General features: G+C 41.5%; 1 protein-coding gene across 7 annotated transcripts in view; it reads left to right on the top strand.

The window, feature by feature from the left end:
* LOC310701194 (uncharacterized protein) overlaps positions 1-9,537 on the top strand; it is a 14,864-nt gene extending 5,327 nt beyond the window's left edge. For 5 of the 7 annotated variants that reach the window (XM_083491677.1, XM_083491675.1, XM_083491676.1 and 2 more), the window contains 2 exons: positions 854-996; positions 2,652-9,537. In XM_083491677.1, the coding sequence (XP_083347803.1) occupies positions 924-996; positions 2,652-4,930 (2,352 nt within the window). In that variant the 5' untranslated portion in view covers positions 854-923 and the 3' untranslated portion in view covers positions 4,931-9,537. The remainder of the gene's footprint in view (positions 1-853; positions 997-2,651) is intronic. The other 2 variants (XR_014522943.1, XM_083491680.1) reach the window with 2 other exon arrangements.
* Positions 9,538-10,121: the final 584 nt, after the last annotated feature.

Consider the following 10,121-nt stretch of genomic DNA (forward strand, 5'->3'; position numbering starts at 1 on the left):
TCCTGGAAATAGCCAGGATCCAGCTGTCGGAAATGGTGTCTGGGCGGAAATTGCTGTACTGTCCGGAAAAATCCAGACGTACAGAAACCCATGTCAGAAGTGTAGAATTTGGTGAATTTCCATGGGGGGAAAAAGCTCGAAAACTTGTGTCCGGATTTTCACTTTTTGAAATATGGCAACCCTAAGGATCAGTGAGACACACAATGGTCCGGACAAGTTGAAACAAGAGTGTTTTGAGAGAGGAGGAGAAACTTCACCCTTTCCACTAAACTTCACCCCTTCCACTAAAATTATGCCGTGCATAATTTTATAAATTTCTATCGTGTCACCTCTCACTTTGCTTTTCTGAAAAGCCCCAAATGCTTTTTGACGTGCGGTGACCTGTATTATTCCAAATGCAGCTGCACCATAGATTTGTATAATGGCACTATGATATTGTATGGAGAATTTGCCTTTTTCACAGACTCCGTACACACACTGGACCAAAACCTTTGAGCTGTTCACTATGACCCCAAGGTCTTCTTGCTGGTCAGTCAAATGCCAGTAGGTTTCCGAGCACAATTCAAAGTGTTGGTGCAATTCAAAATGTTGGGCGCCTGCCATCCCATCAGATGTCAAGAAAATAAACAACTATCTGACTTTTAGAACACATCTGAAGGTAGCCCTATTTAGGGAAGTTTTCAATGTTTGATATTTTCTTCTGCTTTTAATTCTGTTGGGTGCCACCCAGAGTGGCTGGGGAAATCCAGCCAGATGGGGGGGGTATAAGTAAATTATTATTATTATTATTATTATTATTATTAATCCCATAGGCGAATGAGAGGCCACTGCTAAAAGTTCTATTTTCATACAGGGTGGTAAAAAGAGGCGGCCCCACATCCGCCGTGATCCTCCGCCAAGTCGTCAGTTGAAAACCAAGGAGAATGATGCAGAAGCGCCTTTCCCTGGGAGCGATGTTATTGCTGGAGCACTCCTACTGTCGCCCAGCCAGTCCAGGTAGGTCAGCGACTAAATGGTTTTCACATGCGTATGCCCTGTGGAACACCTTCCCATCTTCTTTTAGAAGACATCTGAAGGCAGCCCTGTTTAGGGAAGTTCTTAATGTTTGAAGGTTTATTCTGTTTTTAGTCCTCTGTTGGGAGCCGCCGAGAGTGGCAGCGTATAAGTAATAAAATTGTTGTTGATGATGATGTTGTTAAAGAGGAATCCAGAGGTCATTGTGCATCGGGGAATCTTCTGGAATGGAGAAATAAGGAGCAATTTATGCAGACAGTGACATTATGCCACAGACTATGCCAGAGGAGAGTGTCACACTCACCAAAGGCAGGTTAAGCGGAACACCAAGCCAAGAGGGAGCCGCTGGGGGCACCACAACAATGAGGAACGTTGGAAGGGGAGAGTTGTTTGGGGCACCGAATTTCGGCGTTTCACGGGGCGGTGTTGAAATTTCAAAGCCCAAAGTCCGCCATGCACTCACACCTTCCTTGTGTAGCTCAATGTAGCTTTCAAGGTGGGGGGTGGGATTGTAACAACCTATCACTACCTCATGACAAGGTTTAACAACAACAACAACAACAACAACAACAACAACAACAACAACAACAATTTATTTATATCCCGCCCTCCCCAGCCGAAGCCGGGCTCAGAGCAGCTAACAACAATAAAAGTAACACAGCATTCTAAAATCAATTCAAAATCAAATTAATGGCAAGCATTGGGCTAGAGTTCTGTGAAGACTGCCGAAGGAGCGTATCAGGCTATGCCTTGGCCAAAGGCCTGGTGGAACAGCTCTGTCTTGCAGGCCCTGCAGAAAGATGTCAAGTCCCGCAGGGCCCTAGTCTCTTGTGGCAGAGTGTTCCACCAGATCGGGGCCACAGCCCAAAAAAGCTGTGTTTGGAAAAGTTTGGAAGTTTAGTCACCTTCGTGGAATGCCAGCAAGAAACATCAAAAATGCTGCTGGGAACCTGATCCCAATGATAAGGTGATCTGGATGGCAGCCTTGTACACTCACATGCCCATCCTGAAAAGCCACTTCTGAGAGGGAGAGACTTCATCAGGCAAGGCCTTCTTCCACCTGCCTTGTCCCATCCTCCAGTCTCTGCTTCTCAATTTTTTTATCTATTATGTTATGCACTGTGGCTTGCTGTTGTGTTAATGTTTGTAGCTTGGACGCTATTTATTGTAATTGTTAAGAGTGGGTTTCTGTTTAATTTTTATATGCTGATATTTAATATTATTCTATACTATTCTAGTGATTGTTGAATGCTAATTTATTTGATGTGGGTTGCTTATTTTAAAGTTATGTTTTATTATCACATTAGATTGTTATGGTGTATGTTCTTGGTTTCTTCAGCTTGTAAACCGCCTTGGGTATCGTAAGATAGAAAGACGGTTTACGAATCAAAAGTGATGATGATGACTAAAGTGAGGCCACTTTGTGTGGAGAACAGAGGGGCTGTGGGCATTATGCCCAAATCTGGGCCTACCCCTGGCTACACTTAATGTAAATTGTGGGGGGTTGTGAGAGCTTTCACAGGTTCAGGCTTCATATCTTGCATATCATAGCACAACCATTATTCAGTTTGTATTGTGTGTGGTTCCTTCTCTTCCAGACTCAAGCCTAACTTTCCACCCTTCTCTCTCTCTCTAAGCAGATGACACCAGCAGAAAATATACCTGCCCAATCTGTGGCGAGTGCTTTGCCTCCACGTTGGCTCTTGCCAGACACCAGAGAATCCACACAGGAGAGAAGCCCCAGAACGGCAGTGAGAGTGAGGAATGTTTTGGTCAGAGTTCAGGGCTTTTGAGCCACCAAAGTACCCGCCAAAGAGAAAAACCCCATAAGTGTGCAGAGTGTGGGGAAACGTTTTCTCATCGATCCGTCCTTCAGCTCCATCGGAAGGTCCATGCAGCAGACAACTCCTACAACTGCCGGAAGTGTGGAGAGAAACATTCCCCACTCTCGGATTTTGTGAAGCATCTCAGAGCCCACGCAAGAATAAAACCGTACAAATGCTTGGAGTGTGGGAAATGTTTCCCTCAGGAATTGCAGCTTTGTGAACACCAGAGAGTCCACACAGGAAATAAACGACACAAATACTTACAGTCTGAGACGAGCTTTTCTAGACGGCGGCAACTGGTGAGACGTCAGCAGATCTATAAGGGGGGTAAACCCTATAAGTGCATGAAATGTGGCAAATTGTTTGCTCAGCACACTGTTCTTGTGATCCATCGGAGGGGCCACTCGGGAAAGAAACCATATAAATGCTTGGAGTGTGGGGGAAATTTCCCTAGCCGATCAGTTTTTGTGAAACATCAGAGAATCCACACAGGGCCCCACAGATGTGATGGGTGCGGGAAAAGTTTTCTCTGGAGATCACAGCTTCTTGTACACCAGAAAATCCCCACAGGACAGAAATGCCACAAATGCAGTGAGTGTGAGTCATCCTTCTCTTGTAGGCCACAACTTGTTATTCATCAGCGAACCCATTCAGGAGAAAAGCCTCATATGTGCTTGGAGTGTGGGAAACGCTTCCCCACAAAATCAGATCTTGTTCAACACCAGATAATCCACCCAGGAAAGAAACCCTATCAATGCACAGAGTGTGGGAAATGTTTTCTTGATAAATCTGCCCTTTTGAGCCATCAGGCGGTTCACAGTGGAGAGAGGCCCCATAAATGTGCGGAGTGTGGGGAAAGGTTTGTTTCGCCATCAGAACTTGAAATCCATCAGGGAATCCACACAGGAGAGAAACCCTACAAATGCAGGAAATGTGGAAAATGCTTTGCCGGCCTAGCAGACCTTGATGAACACCAGAGAGTGCACACAATAAAGGGGCCTTATGAATGTAGAGATTGTGGGAAATGTTTTTCTACTTCATCACATCTTAATAGACATAAAAAAGGCCACCCAGGAAAGCCATATATATGTTTGGAATGTGGAATGATATTTTCTCATTCACATACCCTTAAGGGGCACCAGAAAAAGCATACGGTAAATAGATGCCATGAATGCTTGGAATGTGGGAAATGTTTTGCTAGGAGAGACGGTCTTGTGATTCATCAGAGAATCCACACAGGGGAGAAGCCCTACAAATGCTCAGTGTGTGGGAAATGCTTTTCAAGGAGAGAGAGTCTTGTAAAACATCGGAGAGTCCACCCAGGTGAGATATCCTATAAATGCACAGAGTGTGAGGAATGTTTTACCAGCGAATCACAGCTTATCATCCATCAGAAAAGCCATGCAGGAAAGAAACCCAACAAATGCACGGAATGTGGAAAAGTCTTTACCAAGAGTAAGAACCTTCGTAGACACGAGAGAAATCATACTCATTTGGATCCCTACAAATGCGTGGAATGTCGAAAACACTTTGCCAGCCTAGCAGAACTTGATGAACACCAGAGAGTGCACATAGGAGAGGGGCCTTATAAATGTGAAGATTGTGGGAAATGTTTTTCTGTTTCAGCACATCTTATGAGACATAAGAGAATTCACCCAAGAAAGCCATATATATGTTTGGAATGCGGAATGATATTTTCTCATTCACATACCCTTAAGGGGCACCAGAAAAAGCATACAGTAAATAGATGCCATAAATGCTTGGAATGTGGGAAATGTTTTTCTAGGAAACACTGTCTTGTGCTTCATCAGAGAACCCACACAGGGGAGAAGCCCTACAAATGCTCAGAGTGTGGGAAATTCTTTTCGAGAAGAGACGGTCTTCTGAAACATCAGCGAATCCACACAGGAAAGATAGTCTATAAATGCACAGAGTGTGAGGAAAGTTTTGCTAGCGAATGGCGGCTTATGATCCATCAGAAGACCCATGCAGGAGATAAACCTTACAAATGCACAGAATGTGGACAATTATTTACCAAGAGTAAGAACCTTCGTAGGCATGAGAGAAATCATAATAAATCGGAACCCTAGAAAGCATATCTCATAATCCCTTGGACAATCAATACAGGAGACAAGCCCTACAAATGCTTGGAGTGTGAAAAATGTTTTTCTGAAAAGTTGAAGCTTCTTATACCCAAGAGAGTCCACACAGGAGAGAGGCCTTACCAGTGTGTAGAGTGTGGGAAATGTTTCTCACAGAGAAACCTTAAAAAACACCAGAGACTCCATAAAGAATAGAAAGCATATAAATGTTGGGAGTGCGGGAAATGTTATTTAAATAAGATTTTGTTACAGATTTTTAATAATACAATAAGATAAAAGAAACAAATCTAAATAAAAAACAGAAACAAAGAGAGACGGATAAGAGAAAATACCAAAGGAAAACAACAATATAGAAGAAAAGAGAAAGACTTCTGATTCTCCCAATCTGTTACATAAAATAAATTATTAAAAATATTCACCCTAGAATGACATCCAACAGATCTACTTTCTGTTAGGTAATATTTTCCCAGTCTTCTATTCCAAATGTATCTGATTAGTTCATATTCCTTTATAAACAAAAAGTCCAAAGGGGGTTTTCTAATTATTGCTATTAATAAATTTCAGCAATCATTTCCCTCTAAACAAACATATGAACTTTACCTCTATTAACTTCAACCATTCCTCCATATTAAATGTTAAAATATCTTTCCATCTTTGTCCACACAAGAGTTTATTTTATTTATATATTAAAATAGTACACCACAATCCTTTTTTTATTGTGTATTCATTAACTGAATTTCCAGGTTGTAGACAGAGACTTTTCTCTCTCAACTCTGTCTCTGTTGGCTCAGGGTCTTTCTTCATTTCTCCATCCATGGCTTCATTCCACTCCTCCGACATCACAACAATTCTACTTTTTAATTCCTCTAAACACCTCTGCGAAGAGCTTTTCCATTTTCTGGCAACCCTTTATCGAAATTGCTCCCTGAAGTCTCTGTGTCCTCTTCGTTTCCATTTTCCATTTCATCCTTCTTTCTCTCTCTCTCTCTCTCTCTCTCTCTCTCAGTTCTTATTTGATTTTTCAAATACAGATTTACAACAAAACCAAATACATTTCCATATACAGAGTTTTCTCCGAATCTTGAGACACCCCCATCCCCTCCATGGGTCCTAATGTCTGCATTTTCAACTGCTTATTATTATCAAATCTATATTTTATATCTATCCATATTATCCATCGAATTTGTTACATTGCAAGTGAGATTAAAATCCTGCTAATGTTTTCATTTGCTTACGGTAGTCTCCTAAATAAATTATAAATTTTCCCCATTCTTTCTTGAAGTATTTGTCTTCTTGGTTCCTGAACTTTCCAGTCAGTTTTGCCATTTTGGCATAGTCTAACAGCTTGATTTACCATTCTTCTCTGGGCGGGATTTTGTCTTCGTTCCACCTCTAGGCTAGTAGCATCCCTGTGGCTCTTGTCACATGCATAAAAGGTTTTCCTCCTTATAAAAAAGCTGCTGGTTTTTATATATATACAAAAGTTATTTTAAACATTTTTTTCAATTCATTATATATCATCTCCCAGAAAGCTTTTATTACCTCGCACAGCCACCACATATGATAAAAGGTACCTTCTTTCTCTTTACATTTCCAGCAGGTATTTGTACTGGTTCTATACATTGTTGCTAGCTTACTAGGAGTCAACGACCACCGGTACATCATTTTCATATAGTTTTCTTTCAGCCCTAAATTTCAAATCTGTTTTCCATAACTTTTCCCAACCTGCAATCTGAATGTTGTGCCCCAAGTCCTTTGCTCAGTGTATCATTACAGATTTGACCTGTTCATCTCTTGTGTGCCATTCCAAGAGCAATCTGTACAAAATATACATACAAAAATGTAGCATTTCATCCTTCTCTAGTCCACTTTCATTCCCCATTTCATTAAACTCAGCTCTAATCATTTCTATTTGCTCATTAGGAGGATGCCAACAGTCACTGGAATGCCCAATGACATGTTTGCCATAAGGAATGTGCTTGATCTTATTAACAATTCAATCTCATTGTTGTTGTTTAGTCCTATCCGACTCTTCGTGACCCCATGGACCAGAGCACGTCAGGCACTCCTGTCTCCCACTGCCTCCTGCAGCTTTGTCAGACTCATGTTGGTAGCTTCGAGAACACTGTCCAACCATCTCATCCTCTGTCGTCCCCTTCTCCTTGTGCCCTCCATCTTTCCCAACATCAGGGTCTTTTCCAGGGAGTCTTCTCTTCTCATGAGGTGGCCAAAGTATTGGAGCCTCAGCTTCAGGATCTGTCCTTCCAGTGAGCACTCAGGGCTGATTTCCTTCAGAATGGAGAGGTTTGATCTTCTTGCAGTCCATGGGACTCTCAAGAGTCTCCTCCAGCACCATAATTCAAAAGCACCCATTTTTTTGGCAATCAGCCTTCTTTATGGTTCAGCTCTCATTTCCATACATCACTACTGGGGAAACCATAGCTTTTACTATACGGACCTTTGCTGGCAAGGTTGATGTCTCTGCTTTTTAAGATGCTGTCTAGGTTTGTCATTGCTTTTCTCCCAAGAAGCAGGCATCTTTTAATTTCGTGACTGCTGTCACCATCTGCAGTGATCATGGAGCCCAAGAAAGTAAAATCTCTCACTGCCTCCATTTCTTCCCCTTCTATTTGCCAGGAGGTGATGGGAGCAGTGGCCATGTTCTTCATTTTTAAGATGTTTAGCTTCAGACCATATTTTGCGCTCGCCTCTTTCACCCTCATTAAAAGGTTCTTTAATTCCTCCTCACTTTCTGCCATCAAGGTTTTGTCATCTGCATATCTGAGGTTGTTGATATTTCTTCCAGCAATCTTAATTCCAGTTTGGGATTCATCCAGCCCAGCCTTTTGCATGATGAATTCTGCATATAAGTTAAATAAGCATGGAGACAATATACAGCCTTGCCGTACTCCTTTCCCAATTTTGAACCAATCAGTTGTTCCATATCCAGTTCTAACTGTAGCTTCTTGTCCCACATAGAGATTTCTCAAGAGACAGATGAGGTGATCAGGCACTCCCATTTCTTTAAGAACTTGCCATTACTTGGAGGTAATCAGAGATAAAGTCTTGATTGACAGGCATAAACTGAGATAACACAAGGAACCAGGGGGAGGGAGTCAATCCCATAATGTGGATTTAATACTATGTGAATACAGTTGTTTGAAATCTTTTTTCCATTTTTATCATCTGTGATGATTTGGTTTAATTGTGAAAATTAATAAAAAATATTTATTAAAAAAGATACAGGTAGGTAGCCATGTTGGTCTGCCGTAGTTGAATCAAAATAAAAAATAAAAAAAATAAAAAAGCATGCACACAAAAGCTCATAACAATAACAAATTTACTTGGTCTCTAAGGTGCAACTGGAATGAATTTTATTTTATTATTTAAAAAAAAGAGGAATAAAAGAGCTTCATAGTGTTCTCTCTTATCAAAGCACATTCCAGTGACTTGGTATATTGCAACTTGTGAAGGGGCAGCGGGGAGCAGAAGATGTCCATTCTATTCCGCAGCATCATTGTGGGGATGACTCTTCCCTTGGTGTCAATTTGCTCTGCATCGGAGTGAAAAGGGAAGAGATGGAGGGAAGGAAGGAAGGAAGGAAGGGCTTTTGGGAAATGGCAATTGAAGGAAATGATTCCAGATCTTCAATTTATACAAGGTTGGATGAGGATGGTAGACAAAGAGAATTTCCCCCGGCCATATCTGAAAAGCTCCATGGCACAACATTCCTGTGTGGGAGATGAAGCTGAGACTAGTTCGCCAGCCAAAGGTGTGTTGGAAACCCCTTGCAGTATAATCAGTGGGGGGTTTTTTCTGGAGGCTCGTGGGGGGTACGCATGCCTTTAAACATTTTGTGAATCAAAAAATGTCCTAGATCTAGGACAAATATTTGCTGGAAATGCAGGGAGGCTGAAGGTACATAGATCCACATGTAGTGGAACTGTAATAAGAACAGGCAGTTCTGGGAAATGACCTGCAATTGACTTAAATGTTCAAATGCTCTCTCCCTAAGAAACCAGAGGCTGTCCTGCTAAGAATTATGGGAAATGGAATTCCAAAAAAGTATAAGAGAGCACTTATGTACGCCACAGTGGCTGCCAGAATTCTGGTTGCGAAAGGGTGGAAGGGAGAGGATATCCCAATCAAAATTGGATCGGAATGGCAAAGTAAATTAAGAATATGCTGAATTAGCGAGATTTATCAGCGAGGTTATGAGATATCTCAGATGAAAAAAATTACTAGAGAATGGGATATTTGTAAAGTCTATGTCAAATAATATTGTCAAATGATAAATCCGTTAGCAGGTTTTGATTGAGCTTCTCTGCTTTAAGAAGGACAATTTTACAAAATCTAATGTAAATTAAATAGCAAGGAGAAACAAAGTCAATGTGCGGTTCTAAATAATTTAATTTGAGAACATAATGGGAAGATCGAATGTCAAGTTTAATTACAAAATTAATTTAATTACAAAATAGTGTACAAACAAGTATCAAACAATGAATGAAGAACTGTTTATTTCTATTTTGTTTATAACATTTACTGAAAATTTTTGTTGTACAATTTTGAAACCAATAAAGCATTTTTTTTTAAAATTGTGAATCTAAGTTTGGCCTCATTGGGGGGTAGTATTTCAATATGAACAGGAAAATGAGAATACCCCTAACATTTTTAAAGAAAAAAAGCACTGGGCATTGTTGTTGTTGCACTGGGCATAATGATCCCTGACTGACTGCATTTTGACTCACAAGGTGCAAAGGATTCTTCCTGAGAGTCCTCCTGTGACCTTCAGCTGCAGCCCTCTTAACCTCATTTTCCTGGAAGTTGCCTTCTTTTTTGGCAATCACTCGTAGCCGGGTAAGATTGTCTTCCACGAAAGCAGCGAGTCCATGGAAGCAAGCCCTCGTTGATCGAATTGGGATTTAAGAGAGTCGCGGTTAGCGGGATTGCACCTGTTGTCGTTTTGCACTTCAGAGAAGCCTCATCGACAGTCCCTCGCCTTGGACTGGAGGAAGGGGGACAAGATGGAGGGCAGACCGAACCTCCTGTGCCCTTCTGAAGGTTGAGAGGAAATCGGAGAGGTTGCAACATGGCACCCAGCTGGTCACTGCGAGAACAGCATGGGGGACTAGATGGCCCGCTGGCCTGATCCAGCACAGCTCTTCTTAGGTCATTCTGG

Source organism: Podarcis liolepis (genome assembly GCF_965112155.1).
Source record: "Podarcis liolepis genome assembly, chromosome: 2".
NCBI lineage: Eukaryota > Metazoa > Chordata > Lepidosauria > Squamata > Lacertidae > Podarcis > Podarcis liolepis.